Here is a 21,608-nt window from a genome sequence, read left to right as displayed (position 1 = left end):
TTTTTTTTTCCCCTTTACCTGGCTCAGGTATGTCAAGCTTTAGACCTGTGCATTCCACATGTTAGACTGAAACATTATCAAGTGTTTAAAATTTGGTCTTACACATGAAAAAACACAGATATGTGTGTATATACCAGTAAAACTAAATTGGAGTTTAGCTTTTAGAATTGCAACCTTTTCTTTTTAGTAATACCACTAAAGGTTCAGAAGGTTTTTGTGACTAAGTATAGTAGAATGAAGTTCATTGTAGCTGAAACAAATTGTTTAGCATGGGAAATACGGTAGGTAAGTTTAGAGATGTTCGGCATGATGGTAAGTTCTTTTCAGTTTATTGGAATGCAGCAACGTTCAGTACTATATTAGGGTGTGGGAAAGTAGTTGTATTTGAATGTTGTAATAGAAGAGTGAATAAATTTTATTGAGGTGGTTTGTGGGCATGTTTGGCAGTAGACTTGTAGATTTAGTTCTACAAATGAATAGATGTAGTCAAGTATAGCATAGCTATCAAATAGAATTTGATTTTTTCTCTTTTTCTCTTCCTCTTCCCTAGCTGAACTAAATGTGATTGCTCCCATCATTTCAAATTTCTTCTTGGCATCATATGCCTTAATAAACTTCTCTGTGTTCCACGCTTCGCTTGCCAAGTCCCCAGGTAAGGCTAAAAGTTTTTGTTTTTTTTGTGTTGTGCTTTAATTTTTTTAGTTTATCAACATGTACAGTTTGTTTATATGTGGAGGGTAAAAAAAAGCCTTCGGTAAGCAAGTCTGCAAACATGAAAGGTTTTATCTTGTTTAGTTTACTATGATCACTGTATTGGATTTATTTCTTGTTTATTAACAAACAAAAGGCACTGTTTTATGGTTAAGTACATTTAGCATGTATCCTTTGTGGTCATTGTAAAAGAAACAGTTTTGGTTGCTCTTTATCTTTCTATGTGCGTGTTGGAAATAACTAAAGGAGCCAATTTTACAGAAAAGACAAAATACTTAAAGGGCAGCTTTTTTTTTTTACAATATTTAATTATAAATTAAATCTTATCAAAAAAATATATTTATTATTATTATTAATAATAATAAACAGGATTTATATAGCGCCAACATATTATGCAGCGCTGTACATTAAATGGGTTGCAAATGACAGACGAATACAGACAGTGACACAGAAGGAGAGGACCCTGCCCCGAAGAGCTTACAATCTAGGAGTTGGGGGAATTAACACACAATAGGAGGGGAGATATGTAATGGTGGGAAGTGTTGACGGTTTTAAAATACAGAAGATGGGTAGGCAAGTTTGAAAAAATGGGTTTAGAGTGCTTTTTTAAATGAGCAAAAAGTAGGAGCAAGCCGAATAGGACAAGGAAGACCATTCCAGAGAGTCAGGGCAGCTCTAGAATAGTCTTGGAGCTGTGCGTGTGATGAGGAAGTCATTAGTAGGTCATCAGAGGATCAGAGAGCGCGGTTCGGGGAGTATTTTTTTTTAAGTCAGAAATGTAAGTGGGCCGAGAACTGTGGAGGCATTTGAAGGCAAAGCACAGGAGCTTGAATTTGATTCTAAGGTGAAATGAAAGCCGATGAAGAGAACTGAAAGGAGATGCAGCAGAGTAAGAGCGGTGGGAAAGATGGATGAGTCTGGCTGCAGCATTCATAATAGATTGTAGAGGAGAGAGTGGGGTAATGGAATACCAGAGAGAAGCATGTTACAGTAGTCCAGAAGGAGTTTGGTGGTCTCATGGGACAGGTAGGGGCAGATTTTGGAGATGTTGCGTAGGTGAAAGTGACAGGGCCTGGAAATGTTCTGAATATGGGGAGTAAATGAGAGGGCAGAGTCAAAGGTGACACCAAGACAATGCGCCTGAGGGGAGGGATGAATAACGGTGTTGTTAACAGTTAGGAATATGTCAGGGTGAGATTTGGATTTTGAAGGGGGGAAGATAAGTTCTGTTTTATCCAGGTTGAGTTTCAGGAATCGGTCAGACATCCATGATGAGATGGCTGACAGGCAGCCTGAGACCTTATCCAGGACTGAAGGAGACAGGTCAGGGGTGGACAGATAGATTTGAGTGTCATCAGCATACAGATGGTACTGTAAGCCAAAGGAGGATATGAGACTACCGAGAGAGGAGGTGTACAGAGAGAAGAGAACTGGTCCAAGGACTGATCTTTGGGGAACACCAACAGAGAGTAGAGTGGAAGCAAACCAAGAGAGAGCAGTATCACTCATATGAATTAAGCGCATGATTTGTAGTAGAAGGGGGTGATCAACAGTGTCAAAAGCAGAGGAGGAGATCAAGGAGAAGGAGCAGGGAAAAGTTTCCTTGCGACTTCGTCTAATGAGGTCATTGGCCACATTAGTAAAGGCTGTTTCGGTGGAATGGGCAGCTCGAAAACCAGACTAAAGAGGGTCAAGGAGAGAGTTGGTGCTCAGGTAATTCGTGAGTCTTTTGTAGACAAGTTGTTCAAAGATGTAAAAAATCTATTTATTAAGTACCTGTTTAAAATAGTGGTGTCCAGAAATTTCCTACAGGCAATTAAAATCCAGATTTAGCCAGAGTATTGAAAACCAATTCTTAACTAAGCTCAGTAAAGTTTGTTTTATTTATTATTGCTGTTCTTACTAGAAGTGCTAAATGCATTATACTTTCTACAATGTTCTTCCTCTTAGGTTGGCGTCCAGCCTTCAAATACTACAACATGTGGGTGTCCCTTATTGGTGCCCTCCTTTGCTGTGGCGTCATGTTTGTCATCAACTGGTGGGCGGCTCTTTTAACATACGTCATAGTGATTGGATTGTATATATACGTTACCTATAAGAAGCCAGGTAAGTTAAATTACTAGTAACCTCTTGCAGCATATGCAGGACCCTTGATTGATAAAAGCAATGGAAGTCTTTAGCATTTGCCTTGCATTTACCTGTTAAAGGGTTGGTTCCACCTAAATTCAACTCTGGTTCATTTTTTTTTTTTTTTTTTTTTTTTTTTAGTGATACAGTTTATATGTGTTATATTATGATTAGACCTATTTCTTGGCAATTTGATAGGTGACAAGTCAATCAAGTGATAAGCATCCTGTGCCTTTTTTTCTGTTAAACCACTGTTGTAGGGATTTTATTTAAAATATTTAAGAGGGGAAATGCTATAATGAACACTGGTTGTTGTATGTTGTTCAGAGGCTTTTGAGAGAAGTGTTCCTGTGTGAGGATTAGCTGGGATCTCATTCAAAATAGGCTAAAGAATGCAGTGGGTTTAACTGAAGTTGTACTGGTCTGTGTTGAGCTGTGAAGCTATTTGTAGTATATCTCACCCACCTGCTGATTTGAGGTATTTAGAAAATATTATATCAATGGAAGCCGTTACATAACACAACAAGAGTCCAATTGCTCTATAATGTTCTTTTGCAGTTGTTTAGTCCATGACAGTCATGCATTTTATGTGACTGAAAAATTCAGATTTATTTATTTAAAGATAGCTCTTGCACTTCCTGATTAATTTATTATTAAAGGGCAAGATTGCATCATATGAAATCCTTTTGAATAATATTTATTACCTTTGTTTTATGTAATGACTCCCAGTCTTTGTGTTATTAAATTTACAGTTGTTAGTATAAAAGATAAAATTCTCAAAAATAACACAGTCTGATTTAAAGTGAAAATAAAGTTTCACCTTGAGAATCCATGATCAGGCAGGTCCCCTCTGCAGTATATTTTCCTACCTGCCTGATCATTCTGCATAACTGGCAAAAAGCTGAGCTGCACATGCGCAGGACCAGATTTGGTTGCCAGGATACCCAGCAATCCTTCCTTCCCCTGCGCAGGAAATAAATGAACTCCCACACCTTGCGAGGGAACAGGGACAGGTGGTTAGCGTGTGTTTAGTTCTGCTTTATTAGTGTTATCTTGGAATTTCAGTTAGTGTCTGGTAAAGAAAACAGAATAAAGAGCTGTTTGAGGTGGAGCTAAAATAATTTTTCACAGGATAAAATAATAAAATAAGAATTTCAACTGTTAAAATGTAATTTAATTCAGAAAATATTTATGTTTGGTGAACTGAAATATGTTTAGAAAACATCATAAGATTGAATAAACAGCAGAGTTAAAATACCTTCCCATCTTGGTAAATAAAGCCTTCATGCTTTTGGCGCATTCCATACACAACTGTGTTTAGCGTTTCCTGATAGCAACAAGCTAAATAGAAACACAAGTGATGCCTATATATGCAAAATTGAAACAATGCATTGGCAAGTCTGGACCTATTGAACCTTGGTATAATGATTACAAATAATAATTTTAGTCAGTGTTTGGAGAGTCATCAATATTATAGGTAAATGACCACACTTAACAAAAACTTTTCTCTTCCTGTCATATAAAATCAGGTTTGTCAAAAGAGTGGAGTCATTTGATGTGGACATAGCTGCATTAGGTGATGAGGAGCTAAAACCCGTTATCAGCACCAGAATAGTGTGCTGCAGGTGTCTAGTGACAGCTGTCACTGTGACACAGCACAGATGGTGACCACATTTTCCAACTAGATACGCATGTTGTCGCTATCCTTCCTGCACTGCACATTGTCATGCTGCTGTGTAGTTTACCAAAGGCTCTGGCTCTTTTCCTGCTTGGGATGCTTCCTGTGAAGTCTTTCAGATTAATATACAAGTAAATCCTTTGTTTGACTATCTATTTTGCCTTTGCCAGAGGAAATATATTTGAGTTGCCAAATAAATACATCATTTTCTCTTTGTGTTATTTTTGTACTGTGGTCACAAAACATCATCAAACCATAGTAGTAGTTACCACTTTATACTGTATGAATGACATAGTCTATGGTCAACCTTTGGGAGAGGCCAATTATTCTACCAATATGTTTTTGGGATGTGGGCGTAAACTAGAGTGCCTGGAGGCAACTGATGCAAACATAAGGAGAACTTAAGAACATGATGCAAATAGTGTCCGGACTGAACCCAGGTCAGTGGTCCTGATTTATTAAAGCTCTCCAAGGCTGGAGAGGATACACTTTCATCAGTGAAGCTGTGATAGAGAAAACCTAGAATGGATTTCCTAAAGTTATTTGCTATTTGCTAGTACATGTTTTCAATTTTGGACCATTCCCATTCCCAGTTTGCTGTATCACCCAGCTTCACTGATGAAAGTGTATCCTTTCCAGACTTTGAGAGTTTTGTTAAACCAGGCAAGTGCTAGACAATGAGCCACTGGTGTTGCCCATAGTTGCACCATTTTAGCTAACAAAAAAAAAACAAAAAACAAATCTGCAAACAGCAGTTCTTGAAATCATCATTGTACTGATCTGATTGTAAGAAAAAGCCAATTGTATTGCACAAATAACTAGAACTATAAGCAACCTAATGCAGCTTAGAACAACTCTTTGGAATCTAAGAAGCATTGCTTCATTTGACTCTGATATCTGGTACATGAGCTCAACATAGACATTCCTCTTTGCATACAAATTATTTTCAAGCATACCTTTTTTTTTTCAGATGTGAATTGGGGTTCATCAACACAAGCATTGACCTATCTGAATGCACTACAACACACTGTTCGTCTGGCAGGTGTGGAGGACCATGTAAAAAATTTCAGGTAAGAAAAAAAAATAAATAAATCAAAGAACAGCTTTTGTGCCTCTGGATTAAGGGGGAAATATTTTTAAAGACAAGCAGACATTCCTTGAGAACATAAAATGTATGTGTGTGTTTTTTTATGGACATGTTGAACATTTTCGGTTATATGTAATTTCTGGAACATCTAAACACAAGTATTTTTTGTCATACAGCACATGTTGATTACACACAGCCTCACAATTTCATTTCTTATCTCAATAGGCCACAATGTCTTGTTTTAAGTGGTGCACCAAGTTCACGGCCAGCTCTCCTTCACCTAGTTCATGCCTTTACGAAGAATGTTGGCTTGATGATCTGTGGGCATGTGCACATGGTAAGATGTTACTACATTTTCATTATTTTGAAGTTCTTGGGCTGTCAAGTTTCATACCTGATTAGCTTTTGCAATGCCCTTACAAGCTTGTTTATTTATTTTTTTGCTTTATGTCCAGGGTCCTCGTAGGCAAGCGCTAAAGGAAATGCTTACAGACCAAGCCAGATATCAACGGTGGCTTATTAAACATAAAACCAAAGCTTTCTATTCTCCAGTGCATGCAGAAGACCTGCGGGATGGAGCTCAATATCTCATGCAGGTGAGATTATCACCTTGGCTCTTTTCTTTACTATTCCCTGAAAGTAATTATCCAAAAAAAAAATTTGTCCTATATCCTAAAATATTTTGCTAAGATGTAGTTTGAGCTAGATATGAATAGTACCACAATATCTGTTACAGAGCAGTATATAGAATGTGGGTTGATCTGATTGGATATACAATTATTTTGTGATCAACTCCAGTGGCAGCACAAATCGCTGTTTTCTGTATGAGAACAGCAGCCTGTCTGCAGTAGTAGGTGCTCTCTAGTCAACATCTACAGAACCCCACAGTGAAAAGCATAAGTAAAATCTCCTGCCTTGGAGCTCAAATTGAATGAATGGGCTATGTGCTTCAGTGGAGGATGAATCGCATTGATACACATACAGTTACAGTTATAAAGTGCAGTTCTCCACTGGTGTAAAAAAAAGTAATGAGCTATTCCTCTCCTCAGGTTACAGGTATTCTATTACTTCTTACTTCCTAGTTACAAATGCAGGGAAAACAGAATTTCCCATGGTGTCAGATGAGTCTTCCCTTAAAGATACAGTAAGGTAGAATTCCCTAAGACTAGGTTTGGGCCTCCTCTTTGGGGTTAGATTGTATACAATTTTTACACATACACAATCAAGGTTTTAATTATAGTTAAACTTACAAAGTGCAAAATATAGAAAATGCTTTGGGTATGAAGCTGTAATGTGCCTCTGGTGTTAAAGCATATTTTATAGTTAAATCCACAGACCTCTTTCAAGATATTTTGAGAATATACAACATAATCTTTTTCTTTCACCTAAAACCCTCACTACTTCCTACCATTCCATATCTCCCTTCCTAATGTGTAATACTTCCCCTACCTCCTAGATTGTAAGGTCTTTGGGGCAGGGTCTCCTCCTCCTGTGTCACTCTCTGTATCTGTCTGTCATTTGCAACCCCTATTTTATTAATGTACAATACTGTGTAATATTTTGGCGCTTTATAAATCCTGTTTTTTTAATAATAACCCTTTGGCCTAAAGGATGTCATTCATCAGAGTTGGGGAAGTCCTTTTGCTTCAAATTACTGACTGCAGCATGTACTCTCTTTAGGCTGCTGGCTTAGGACGCATGAGACCAAATACTCTTGTTGTTGGCTTTAAGAAAAATTGGATTCAATCTGATATGAAAGACGTGGAAACCTACATTAACCTACTTCAGTGAGTACAGACAGAGCTGTTATCATTGGGATTACTTACTTTAAATCTTGGCCATTCCTGGATGTGATTAGTTGGATAAAAAAATGCTTGTAATTGTCTTTGAATGTAAAATGTGTGTTTTTAAGGGCATTAGATGTAAAAGCACTTAGAAATGCATTAGGTCATACATTAACACCTACATTACTTTATTATTAATCACTTCAGGGTTAACTGTGTACATTGCAGGGATTATACACACGTTAGTTATAGGTTCATACCAGTTCTGAGGAGATTCATGCTTCTCCTAACTTGCTCCTTCCCCCATTGATTTTTGAACATTAAAACCGACCTCCTGCACTATATTTCATTGGAGGTAAGAAGACACTTAAGTTGTTGATGGGGCAGAGTTACCGGAGTAGCCCAAAGTTTTAATAAATGACTTCAGTGCTTTCTAATGTTATTTTAGGATGAATTGTTCTACTGTGCTTGCTGCTATAGAAGTCGGAAAGGCTTTTTTAAAGCAATACAATAATATGGAAAACTTGAAAGTCCATAACCCAGTCACAGGTTCACTTTAATCTTTTCTACAGATGTAAACTTGTGAGATATCTGTGCATATAAAGTCTACAGACTGCCTCCAGGTTTCTACCTGGCAATAATATAATTTATTTGTTCAGAAGAAGTTTGACCGTGCCACTGTGCTTTTAGTTTAAAGCTGACTTTTAGGCAAAAGGCTAAATACACAGATATACATGTTTATTTTTCTCTACCCGGAGTTTAGATTTTACACATCCCTGCCAGACAGCAGACCTGCACTTTTTTTTTTTTTACTGCAAATAGATCAAAAAAACTAGTAGCCAACATATGTGAGTGGATATTAATGGAATATCTAAAGACTGATTGTCATTATATTTGCATTCAGTGTACCTGATTTCATACGCTGCTTCTCCCTCTCACAGTCTTATATCTTCATTACAAAGGAGAATAACAGACTTATACCAGTTCTTTTGCATGTGCTTCAAGTAGCTGCTTTTAAAGAAAATGTGATTTACTATTCAATGCATACCTACATCAGTTGACCTATTTTTTGTATCTGAGTTTAGCTTGTAAATAATAATGATTACTATACATTCTCAGGAAACTTCACAAACTGTACAGAAAACAAACAGTACTTATAGTTGCTAGTACCCATTTACTGCCTCCAGGTAATCCTCTAACCACCCAGCTGAAACTTTTTAATGTGGCCTGGCAAAATAAATGCTCATTGGCTCTCTAAGATTCTTTGTACCCGATGTGGCATGGGTTGCTTACCCAGTATTTATACTTAATTCCTCTGCATTTAGAAATGTTTCCAATTTACTTTGAACATGAAGGCTTTCTTGCCTCTTATTGTTTTTTTTTTTTTTTTGTTTTCTTTTTTTAATATTCTGCATCACTGCTAACACTTGGTATTTCATTACCGTACACAATCTGTGTTGAAGAATTTCCTCTATGTTGTGGGTGCCTTATGTTTTTTAGTCTTGTGATTCTGAAGTCTTCTGTGCCAGTTGTGAGAAGGCTTGTTTAGCTACATGCTCCCTCTGCTGCATAATTTGATTTATGACATTGCTTTCAGCTGCTCTTAGTAAAGAAAACAAACAACAACAAGGGATACAGTATTTCTATGAGGGACAGGCTGCTGCAGTAGCAAAGGCAAACAACGCACATATAAGACTTTCAGTTAGATGATTACAGGCAATTACTGTTTTAGAAGATCTCATCTTTGCTCGAAACAAGTCTTGCTGGGGTTATGCTTGATTTTCACAGCTGGCAATTCATTTATTTACAGAAAGTTGTATGTTTTGCATAATGCAAAACCCTGGGCACATCAAACAAAATTTTGATGTAGAAGCTGGTAAAATGAAATTTTCATACCTTGTTGTACACTTGTGGAAACAGTAGTTTGGTCGTTATACAATATATTCTTGGCTCCAGAATTAATACAACTGGTTTTGTTATAGCATGATGTTCTTCTTTTTTCTTTGAAGAACTTGCATCATTAAACCACTTGTGAATTATATGTCTAAAACCCAAACATTTTTAACATGCATTGTTATGTGGCAAGCAGGTCAGTTTTCTACCATCATAATGATAAGTGTAAGATATCCTCAAATATAGAGACTTTATTTGTTTTGTTGTTATTCTAATTATTTTTTATTATATTTTTTTAATATTTCAGCTTGTTTTATTTGATTTTTAAACAAATAAGCCTTGTTTGTTTCCAAATAAACATAATAGGAGTACTACATAACAGCGATTCCCAGATGGGTTCCAATAGTCCATCCTGTACCAACACAATTTAGTTAAGACATGAGGTGCTTGGCATTTTATGTCCCCAGGTATAACTTGTAGACAAAAATGCCAGCACACCCAATTACAGTTTAAAAAGTTTACTGAAGTTCCATAAAGACCAACATGGCATTTTAAGTAAACAGTAGCAATAAAGTTGAATGTAGCGACATCTATAACCAGATGTTTTTTTCAGCAATGCTTTACCAGTAAAAATTAGTCTATAGATTGTCTTCCTTTTTGTATAAAAATCTATATAATAATTAATATACAACTTTTATTAATTAACCATATACCTCTTTTATTGCTTTTTGGAAAGAAAACAAATACTAAATATAGAATACCAGAATATAATTTTTTGTTACATTCCTGACTATAGGAGGTGAAAAAAAGGTGTTCAAAGTCACATTATATCCCTTGAAAGTATCTGCCCCACTGTCTTGAGAAATATACAGTAGGTGCTATCTGAGCTGTGTATTATAATATTGCTGTCTATGCAATAATACATATATTCATTTAAAGAACAACTAGAGGCTTATGTGTTGCAGTCCAAAGAAGTATTGTGCCAAATGATTCCTTGTGTCTCAAGTGAACCCCCTACCAGAGACGGCAGCTCACAGGCAGGGCTTAAGCAACACAGACCGTGCCATCAATCCAGAGAGCAATGGGTAGGACTAGATGTGGCCACGTGCTGACTGACATGCCTCCTACAACTTTTTCATACTACAGTAATAAATTAGGTACAACCTTCATGAGGGGGTCAAATTGTGCTCTCTGTTCAGAAATATTGCAGTCTTGTTGCCACACCAACACAGAAAGCTTCCTGTAGACTTTTTAGGGGGATTAAGAAAAAACTGTAATTTCAGATGCACTTACCATGAAGTCCTGCAGCAATAAATGTTTTCTTTAGTAGGGGTTCCGTGTTCTACTTCAAGAAGTACAGTGTAATGGTGACTTTATAACACTTCTTTTTGCTTTCTCCAGTGATGCTTTTGACTACCAGTATGGTGTAGTTGTCATCCGACTGAGAGAAGGCCTGGATATTTCACATCTCCAAGGACAAGGTAATTGAAACTAAAGCATATTAAACTGTTGTGAAAATGAATATATAAACCTCTCCCCATTCTGAATCTGTACAAAATCAGATGGACATTCCCCCTAATGGCTGCAAAGTAGTGCAGTTACTGCTGCATAGTGGGAGCCGCAGACCAGACAATGGCCCTATGATGAAATTGTTTGGCAGGCATCTGAGGTTGTGCTGATGAATAGGCACAGCCTGTTTACCCCATTAGAGAAAAAAAAAAAATATATATATATATATTTCATTTTACAGTTTACAGGAGTCCTCTTGCTGCAGATTTCTGATTAGCTCCTGTAGGTTATTGGTTGTCTGCATAAAATGTGATGCACAATTTGTATATTTAATTTTTTTATGCCTAGAAATGACTACTAGCCATTTCACACTTTCTCCATGTGCAGTTAGATAGGCAGTACAGTCGGGTTCTAAGTACAAGGTCAAGCTAAATTAGAGATAGTCAAAGAGGAGCCTTTTCTAGCTAAAAGATGTAACGGTATGCATTTGTGGTTTCTGCTACTAAGCCGTATACAAGCTGAAAATGGAGTACAGACTCACATGAATTTGTAATGGTTTGGGAAGGTAAAAACCTTGTAAATTATTTTTTTTACCCATTTCACAGTAATTCGTGCTTCTTTTGACCTTCATAAAAAACGGTATGTTTTCTTTGTGCTTTTGTTGGTTATATAAAAATGTGAGGCTGCTAATATATGTCGGCAAGCCGGGAATATCAGCTGTCCGTACCCTTAGCTGACAGTTGTCCTTTGGTAATTTGACCACCAGCACCCTATGACTGTTAGAGATTTTCTCTGCCCTTAAATGAAATCTTTTTACTAAGTTACAGTGGAAAAATAAGAAACCAAAAGGGATCAGTGAGATTTTCTAGTGACCGGACTAACACAGCCTGTAGTGACAAGAATATCATCAAGGACATGAGGAGGATGCCAGAACGAGGTGTGACAGGACAAGCTATTACAGGGTTTTCTCCACCCCTTACACAAAGGACATTGTACAGCAGGAAATGGGGGCCAGAAAAGCTGAAAGCTCCTAATTATATGGGCTGGGTGAAGTTGGTGGACAATAATTTTGCTGACTGATGGAGCATTTTGTAAATGCTGCCTTCTGTCTCCTGTAAGCGGTGTGGATTTTTAGACAATAGAAGGAATGTATGACGTAGCGCTGATGTACATTCACCCTGTCATTGCTGCAAGCCTATATTCCTTTGTGCAAAGTATTTTCTATTATTTTTGCCATTACTGACTGATGCCAATTATTTTGCCTTTATGTTGATCCAGATCCAGATTTCTGGTTTTCAGATATGATCTGAAACCTTTATGTATGGATCTAGATCCAGGTACAAGTTTCACCTAAAAGCAAACTTCAGTCAAATAACAAAAAAAAAAATTACTTTTTTTTTTTTTTTGAGTAGCCTAGAATACCCAGACTATATGTTTCCTTAAAGCACTCAGTACTCTAATTTTAAGTAGAATTCCAAAACTATTCTATGAATGTTGTGTTTAAATCCCCACTTTTCTACCCACTATGCTGCATGTGCACAATATTTACGCTTGTGATCTCTTAAGTTTTCAGCATTTCTTTTACTACTAGTGCATTCTTCTGTCATGGGTGACTATTTAAAATATGGCTGGCAGTTTGAGTTCCCCATTCACTTCTCCTGCTCTCCCTAGTAGACTGCAGTGAATCAGTTGTGCCACCTTTGAAGGCCTAGAGCAAACCTTCGAAGTCTGTCTGGTCCAGAAACGCTAAGCTTCTTCATCAAACACTAATTAATGTTCAGCTTTTGTAAAGTCTACCCGCAGTACTTGTAGTTTCAATGACCCCAAATCTGTAGTGTCTTCTCCTATTAACCACCCGGGCGGTTGGCCCGACCTTGGTTCGGGGTAAGTAAACTTGCTACTATCGTTTACCCCGAACCATTTACATGATTGTGTGTTTTTCATGAAAAACAGTGTACTGCTTTTGGTACAGAAATCTAGACATCAGTGAAACGCCCAGGTGGGTAATATTTGACATTAAAATTCCTAATGGCAACTCTAAAAAAAATAAATAAATAAATAAAAAAATGTGTCATCTGTAGCAGGAAGCAGTAAGAATTTCATTTCTGTTTTGAAGTTATGTGACATTTTCCTGTTCCCTTTTTATACAGCTGAAGCTGTTCCCACTGACTTTCCAACAAGCCCTTTACAACAGCTGCAGCTTTGACTTATTTATAGAAAAAATGGGAGACCATAGGAAACACTGATTTCCGGCAAGCCAAAACATTGTTTTCTTATAAAGTGAATGTTTGATGGCTGTCAAATGGGGCATGTAAGGTCTTTCCTATTTATTATATTGTGACATATTGAGGATACACCTTATACGTGAGCATTACTGGTGTATTTAGCAGGGTTAGAGGGAAAATGTGAAATATTGCAGTTTATAATAAACTCATTTTTATTCACCTGAAATTTTTCTTTAAACTTGCTAGCAAATTTGACTTTTTCATTAACAGTCAATGTCTTAGCACAGTCCCCTCCCTCTTGCCATGCCCATAGCCCTTTCTATTAGGAGTTTCTAATTACTCTCTACTGGCTCAACTTCTCCACCCTTCTCTTCACATCTTTACATAACCTATTATGCAGCTTCAGGGAAAGAGGGAATAGAAGGACAGATCTGAATTTGCAAGGCTGATGACACCACAACCAAGGTGTTCAGCATTCTCCAAACATTTTATGAAAGTTTCCTTGGTGGCATTCAGCAAAAAAACAAATAAAGAAATTAAAATCTGACAGTTTCTAAATCCTAATGCACCTAATGGATTTTTGTTAGGTGATGATAATGAGTTTTTGTCTGGGTGCAACACTAGCGTTTGTACCGAAGGTACTGCATCCTTGTTTAACACACAGCCATGCTGGATTGCTAAAAAAAACAAAAACCTCAGGATCACTGTTGTTAACTAGGGTAGAACGTGGTGGGGCTCCTCTTCTTCCTCTCCCCTCCCCTTCTCCATAGAAAGTACAGTGCTGTCTGTAGGGCATTCCTACTGTCACTGGAAAAAATCAATATTGACTGTTTCCATAGACAATTATTGCTCCTCTGGACTAGTCTTAACCCTTGCCTACTCTAAATACCCCAGTTCAGCTGACTGACATACGAATTCTAAAACTTTCCTATTCCTATGAGCTGTTTTCAGACACCATCTGACTGACCAGGGCGATGCATTCAAGTGTATAAACTGCTTTAAATATTACAATTAGTGGATGATAAAATCAGTTTAAAGATTATTTATTTAGGCTGTGCCGTACATCACTGTAAATGAAAGAAAACACAGAGTACCTTCTTCCATGGGAAAAATGGAGGTGCAAATCTTGGTAATCAGTCTAATTTATGGTCCAGATGAAGGGAATTTCCTGTAGCTCAGTGTCTGTTTTCAAACTGCAGAGGTTTTGTGCAATTTTTCTCTTTCCGAGTGCAGGAAACCATTCAGTAATATACACTGGAGAATGGAAGTGTTATTTGCACATCCCTACCTACGGGTTTAACTTCAAAGTCGCTCTCCCCTCTGATATTAGCAGGATTTCTAAACATGATCAGTTTATAAACTGTTTAAATTGGAGTTTCTCAAAGTGCTACATGTAAGTTTGACTGCTGATTCTCACTCTATGTAGTTTACCTTGCACTTCTAGCATTTTGAACATTTATCATTGTCTCCTGTTTGTCCTAGATGCATTTTGTCATTGAAATTATATTTACCTCTAAATATGTTTAGCTACCCAAGTGGAAATAAAATGATCAATAGTACCCAGTCAGTAGCTGCCAAGTTTATCGAGGTCAATTTGCTTCAAAATAGAGTGGCCTAGATTCCAAGCTACATGGTTATCAATGTGACTTCTCACCGCTACTTAAACAGATGGGGATGTGCTAAATAAATAAATCAACATGTTGCAAAAGATTTGTATAAAGCTAGATTTAGTTCTTTCTCGCTAAGGTTAATATTCCTTTGGCATGTGTATACATGCAGTAAGTGCTACCTGCTATGAAAGTCTTTTTTTTTTTTTTGGAGAGCATGGATAGCTATTAACGCTTCATAAATTCACAAGGCTGGTTGTGTTGCTTATAGCTAGAAACTTTAGCCATTTCAAAACGGAAAAGAGCAAAGATTGTATGTGTGCCCAGCTAACAAAAAAAAAATTCTCTGCTTGATTGCAACAAAGATTTCGGCTTCCACATACACTCAGCATGTTATACATTTATATGATCATTTATCATTAATTCTTTTCCCAACTCTGACTAGATATCTATAGTTGGCATTACTGCGAAGTGGGCAGAGATTATCTGCGTTTATCTTTCCGTTGTCTGGCTTGTGAGGCATCTGGAAGCCAGTGTAGCTGTTTTATAGCACTTCAGTTATCATGTGTAAATATGTTTGTCAGCTTCTTATGTCATCTGGTTTTCTGTCACATCAAAAAAAACCTGGTAGGATAACTTCAGTGACCTTTACCCGTGTGTTTGTGTGTGTGTGTGTGTGTGTGTGTGTGTGCACATGCACATAAAATTATGGTTTCAGGATATAGATATATATAAATTATCATTGTTTTCTGTTCTTTGTTTCAGAGGAATTGCTGTCATCTCAAGAGAAGTCCCCTGGAACCAAAGATGTCATAGTAAATGTAGACTATAGTAAAAAGGCAGAGGCAGAGTCTTCAAAACACTTCTCAAGTGACAGAAGTCCCATGATGAGAAAAGGTATTCAAGTTTTTTTTACTATTATGATTATTTATGTTTTTAACCCCAGTAGAGGTAATGAGGCTATGAAAGGGAAGCATCCAAAGTTGAGCTTTTTAACTCATTCCAATAAACCTAATTTGATAGATTTGTAATATAAGGCAATGTACAAAGAGTTTGAAACATTAGAAATATCAATATTAAATGTATTGGCATAGGTCTTCCTTACAATGGTTGCTTTTGGACTTAAAAGTAGAGTATAGTTAAAAGTTAAAATTTGTCTGTTAGGAAATTAGTAAAAAGAAACATTTAGCGAATCGTTTTTGATTGCAAGCAGCAGAACACAAGTGACAGTGCCTAGGCAGCCATCGTTCTTCTTAGCAAATGGGTGCGTATCAGAGGGGTTACTCTTCCAACTCTTACTTGATTTCATTGATGGTGTCCTCAGTGAGCATGGTATAGAAACTCGAAGAACTGTCCACTGCTGTCTTTCACCGACATGGATATTCGAACTGCTAAATGCCTACTAAATCGTACATTTACTTCTGTCTCTGTAAGAGACTTGGTCCTTTTTAAAGAAACTTTACTCCTCTGTTTGGATAACATTTTTCCAGAATTTTCATTTGGTTTGCTGCACGGTGAAGAGGGTAAAAGAGCAACTGTACATTTGGTTCAATAAAACGTGTTAGTTTATGCAAACATTTTAAGTGGAGGCAGAGACCGTAAATGTATCTGTATTGTGTGAGTGAACCGAAAACATCAGAAACAAAACATGGACACAGTGCAGTGCATTGCCTAAAACATCGGTCACCTGTATTTTGTGTGGTATTTTTGTTTCATCCATCAAGTAAATTACTAGAACTCTTAAGCTGTTTAATTTATTTTAATTCATTTTTTTAACATATTTTTCTTTTAAGAATCCATCAATTTATTTCAGTTTTGACATGATTTGGGCATTTAGAGATCCTTTTTGATTATGACCTGCAGGGACAAGGCTAGGTATTCCAGTTCGTTTATGACCTGCTTCTGTGAAAAAGGGCGTGGGAATGGCCTCCGTTTTTCTGTTGTACTTTTCTTAATACATAGTACGTCAGAGATCTCAGCATCTCGGTCTTCAAATGATACTAGCAAGTGATGAAGCTAGCCATCATGTAAAAAGCTGAAATAACTGGTGGACTAAGACCTTGTTCACACCTTTGCAATTTAACACACATGTTGGAAACATGTCAACACATGCACACAGCTTTGCCATTCTGTTTTAAAGGTTCTAATTTACTGGGTGCTCTGTGGATGTTCATTGGCAGAAAATGTGGGTACTGTTTTTTTTTTTAGTACATCAGCATGTCTCAAATGGCCTTTTAATGACAATGGAATGAAATTAATGGGGATGTAATGTGTTTTGACACATTTTCAGCACTTGGTAACCACCTCCTCACAAGGAATCCTCAACTGTGCTCAACGTTTTGTTGGGTGACAGAATTGAGTAGTGTGAAAAATGCATGATCATGCACATGGAAATGAGTGAACCTAGCCTAAGAATTTGAGGTTGCCACTTTTTTTTTTTTCTTTTTTTTTTCTTTTTTTTTTCTTTTTTGGTCTTAACAAAATGGCTAAACCCAAATAACTTTACTTTTCATTTTTCTTTTTAAATAATATCCAGATGACGAAGATGATGGGAAAACCCCTACACAACCTCTTTTAAAAAAAGGCAGGCATTATCACTTTTTGTTTTAGCTACATTCCTCCTTTGTCTTTGAACCTTTTCTTTACTTTCCTGTGTCCTTTCTGTATGTTTCTGTACATAGAAACAATCCTGTGTGTTCCCTGTGGATTTTTTTCCTTGACCATGACATACATTTCACTGTAGTATAGAATGGGATTGTGGACAGGTGACCCAAGACCTAAAGACAACTATAAATATATAGCCAATAGCTAGGCAAAAACCTCCAGGATTAGATTTTCTTTTTTTTTTCCTCTTTTTTTTGTGAATCTGAAGGTGTCTGATTTTTTTTTTCTTCGAATGCTATAAAGTGTTAAAACTGGAACAAGGAATATTATATGGGCAGCACGGTGGCTCAGGGGTTAGCAATCTGGTCTTTGCAGTGCTAGGTCCTAGGTTCGAATACTAGCCAGGACACTATCTGCATGGAGTTTGCAGGTTCTCCCCGTGTCTGCGTAGGTTTCCTCCGGGTACTCCGGTTTCCTCCCACATCCCAAAAACATGCAGTTAGTTTAATTGGCTTCCCCCTAAATTGACCTTAGACTACATTAATGACATATGACTATGGTAGGGACATTAAATTGTGAGCTCCTTTGTGAGGGACAGTTAAGTGACATGACTATGGACTTTGTACAGCGCTGCGTAATATGATGGCGCTATATAAATACTGTGTAATAATATTAATAATAATGTTGTAGGGTATTTTAGAATCATTGTCAGTATGATTATAGGTAAAATGAGTCACTTCTACAAAGATGTACAATTTAGGCTGTATTTACATAAACAACAATAAAAGCAGTAAGGGACCTTGTAGTGGTGTTATATATAAACAAAATATATTTTTTTAAATAATAAAATACATAGTTGTGTTAGAACAATCAGGCTGTATTTGGCTTTTCCTTCCCCACTAAAAAACAAAAATGGGACAGAAGAGGTGCTGGAATATTAGCATTGGGTAAGGAGGGGTGTTCCATGCCCAGCGTTAGATTACATGTTTTATTACTCTTGGGTTGAAGCAAACTGTACCTGTTGTCTCTGCATTAGGCGTTGATAAACATATTTCAGTGTTGTAGGAAGACCATGTAGAAGAAAATAATATGTAAACTCAACTGTGTTACGAGACAGACAATTCACTTATTACTTCCTTCTTTTCTTTTCTTTTGTGCTTTTTTTTAAAAAAAAAACTTGATTTGTATTATTGTTGTTTCATCTTTGTATCTTGGGTTTGCAGACTCCAAAGGACAAGGTGTAGCGCTGAATACTACAGACCAGAAACTTCTGGATGCCAGCTTACAGTTCCAGAAAAAGCAAGGCAAAAGCACTATTGATGTGTGGTGGCTCTTTGATGATGGAGGTAAGCTACAAACTCAAGCAAGTAAAGGAAATTCTGTATATTTACAGTGAATTCTTGTGAGGCATTTAGGTGTTTTATTTACACCCAGGCTGCTCGTTATTGAAGTCGACTGTAGCTATCACATTGCTTATTCCCCCTCACAGCCTTGTCCCCCAAAACAACCAGTGCTTGTATCATCCCTGGATTCTCTGCAATATAGTAACAAAATAACTTTCCAATTGGTCAACATAGTGCCTGCACATCTCCTATTAGCATCAGTTCCCAAAGCACTATACATGATTTATCTTCTTTCTACTCTATTTTGTTGCAAAGAAGTTACTAGTAGACTGAAATCCTTTAGTGATAGTCAAAATTAAATTATGGTGTACTTATCCTTCTTTTAAATTTAGTCCTCAGATGCCTACAACAAGTTGGGTGTGGTAATTACTGATGTTCTAAACAGGTTTAGGGTAATCGATACACATGATATAAATATTAGATTATTTCACAGACAAACAATTGTTTTTGTAGAATGATAGGAACTGAAAGTGCATCATTTTATTTTGGCCAGATGTGCACATTTTGTGCTTAGAAGACACCCCTGGTCCTGGCAAGCAGGAGAAAGCACTGAAAAGCTAATGTGATTAAATGGCAGAGGAGGCTGAACGGTTGTGACAGTATGAATGCACAATCTGACCTTATATTATTTAATATACCAGTGAGGGTAAACATTATGTCTGGAGTGAAGTGTTCTGTATCTCTTGGAAAAGGAAGAGAAGGAAAAAAATGTTTTTTCTTCTCTGCACGTTTTTTCTTCTCTGCACGGTATAATACTAAAGTAAATTCTACCTTAGGACACCAGAGTAAATAGGGTGTTTCTAATCTGATTTTACACAATTACACACCGTGGTAATAACAGAACATGTACCCACTATGTAACACAAAACTTAGAAAATTAAAACTACCATCTGTAAGTAAAATACCCATTGATAATAGTGATGTTAGTGAACAGCAGTAGTCAGCTGCTAGTGAACAGCAGTAGTCAGCTACGGGTGTTAACCAATTCTTCTACACCACCTTTTAAAAGTAAATAGTGAAGATGAAAAATGATTATCTCAAAGGTTGGTAGAAATCAAAGGGAATGGATTGTAATAGTATACATTTTTATGAAGAACATCTATTACTACTTTTGCTAGTCTCTAGAGAAAAGCATCAATATTTTTAAAGGGTTCATCCTCCCATTTTATCACAATATTGACTATTACTTTCATTGTTTTTGCTAAACTTGTCTCCTTTTGAGCATATGTGGGTATCTGATTCATTATGGCTATTGGCCAGGTAAACTCAGGAAGTGTCCTCTAGGCAGGAGGGCTGCTTATAATGTGATGTGGATGTAGCACTTCCAGAAATTTGATGCCATTAAAAACAGTGCTAAGACAGCTGGTGAGCCTGGACCTCACTTCAGGCAGTAATACTCAGCAGGTTCTGAGGAGCTTGGCCTGAGAACAAATGTTCATAGACTCTCCAGCTGATTGGTTCTCTGTTACTGCTCACTGTTTGAATCCTATTCAGTTTCATCTGATGTGCTGTTTGACCTCAATCCCAGTGTTACTCCCTGAGGAAAGATACAGCTGTGTTTTGCAGTTAAATGAGGCTAAACCTTTTCTGAGGGGTTCAAATCTCTGCTGTGTATTGATTCTTCGAGTCTGTTTTGGTTAATGCTGGGAAGAGTGACCAGAGGGACGTCATGTACATTACACCAGAAATAGTGTGTATATGTTTCGGTCAACTGAAGAATACCAGCTGCTCTCTATGATGAGATCACATGTGTGTCATTTGTTTTGTACTTAATGGGATCCCAGCCCCTACTAATCCTTTCCTATTTTACTTAGGACTGACATTGCTGATACCTTATCTGCTGACTACGAAAAAAAAGTGGAGTAATTGCAAGATTAGAGTGTTTATTGGTGGAAAAATAAACCGGATAGACCATGACCGCAGAGCGTATGTATTTTTTAATCTATTTATCACTTCACATTTATTTTTAGCAGACCTTCCAATTAGTTTAAGCTGCCGTTGCTGAATTCATTCCGAGGAATGCTAATTACCTGAATGTAAAGCTGATCTTTTGTTTCAGTAGTTTTAGCAGTCACACCCTTAAAACAAACAAGCAACTAAAGGTGCGTACACACTTCCAATTTTTATCGTTCCAATCGAACGACGAACGATCGATTGGGCAAAAAATATATATATATATCGTGCATGAACGTTCGTCGTTCGTTTGGTGCTGCTTGTATGTGGAAGATTTTGCTGTAAACAGACAACATGCGGTCAAAGGCGCTCTCCATGCAGGTGAAACAAGCCATCCTTAAGCTGCAAAAACTGAAAACAAACACCTGAGAAATCGCTACAATATTAGTAGTGGCAAAATCTACAGTTTGGTACATCATGAGAAAGAAACAAAGCACTGGTGAACTCAGCAATGCCAAAAGACCTGGACGTCTACGGAAGACAACAGTGGTAAATGATCGCAGAATCATTTCCATGGTACAGAACCAAAATTAGAAAAAAGTTGTCTCTGTCCAAATATTTATGGACCTAACTGTAAAATGGCTGCTAAAGTAGAATAATTTGTTTAAGCAATAAAACTGAAACTCATAGCAACTAGATTTTAAGTTGCTGTAAACAACAAACTTTTTTTCTTTTAGCAAACTTTTCAGCCATTTTAAAATTTACACCATTCTGACAGCAGTTACCTCAGGGTATCTGCCCTATTATCACTATGGCAGAAACTCCTTCTTTTCTTTTCTTTGAGAGACACTTCAATCTTCAGGTGAACCATACGGGTTGTACTGATTTAAACATAGAACAAAAATGAAATTGTAAGCACAGGTTAACTTCTCCTTCTAGAAGTATGCCACAGTTTTTTGCCTGTGTCCTAGTAGGTTAGATGTCTTTTTTTTTTTTTTTTTATGTTTTTTGCCATGCAAAGACTCACCAATGTTGTTTTTCTAGCAATTGTTTACCTTAAATACTTATTTAATCAATTGGGACTCTT

General features: G+C 37.0%; 1 protein-coding gene and 1 long non-coding RNA gene across 2 annotated transcripts in view; one reads left to right on the top strand and one right to left on the bottom strand.

Moving 5' to 3' along the window:
- The window catches only part of LOC140333966 (uncharacterized), a 26,727-nt gene extending 16,030 nt beyond the window's left edge, over positions 1–10,697 (bottom strand). The window contains exon 1 of the long non-coding RNA XR_011921450.1: positions 10,574–10,697. This is a non-coding gene — a long non-coding RNA (uncharacterized lncRNA). The remainder of the gene's footprint in view (positions 1–10,573) is intronic.
- The window catches only part of SLC12A2 (solute carrier family 12 member 2), a gene marked incomplete in the record, with an annotated part of 71,684 nt that overhangs the window by 38,451 nt on the left and 11,625 nt on the right, over positions 1–21,608 (top strand). The window contains 11 exon segments of the mRNA XM_072416008.1: positions 551–652; positions 2,662–2,817; positions 5,487–5,586; positions 5,829–5,940; positions 6,059–6,199; positions 7,284–7,390; positions 10,682–10,761; positions 15,387–15,518; positions 17,158–17,205; positions 18,449–18,571; positions 20,443–20,554. Of these exon segments, the coding sequence (XP_072272109.1) occupies positions 551–652; positions 2,662–2,817; positions 5,487–5,586; positions 5,829–5,940; positions 6,059–6,199; positions 7,284–7,390; positions 10,682–10,761; positions 15,387–15,518; positions 17,158–17,205; positions 18,449–18,571; positions 20,443–20,554 (1,213 nt within the window).

The sequence above is a fragment of the Pyxicephalus adspersus genome, chromosome 6, assembly GCF_032062135.1.
Source record: "Pyxicephalus adspersus chromosome 6, UCB_Pads_2.0, whole genome shotgun sequence".
Taxonomy (NCBI): Eukaryota; Metazoa; Chordata; class Amphibia; order Anura; family Pyxicephalidae; genus Pyxicephalus; species Pyxicephalus adspersus.
Note: the sequence above shows the minus strand (reverse complement) of the source record. Positions and strands in the feature narration are given on the sequence as shown.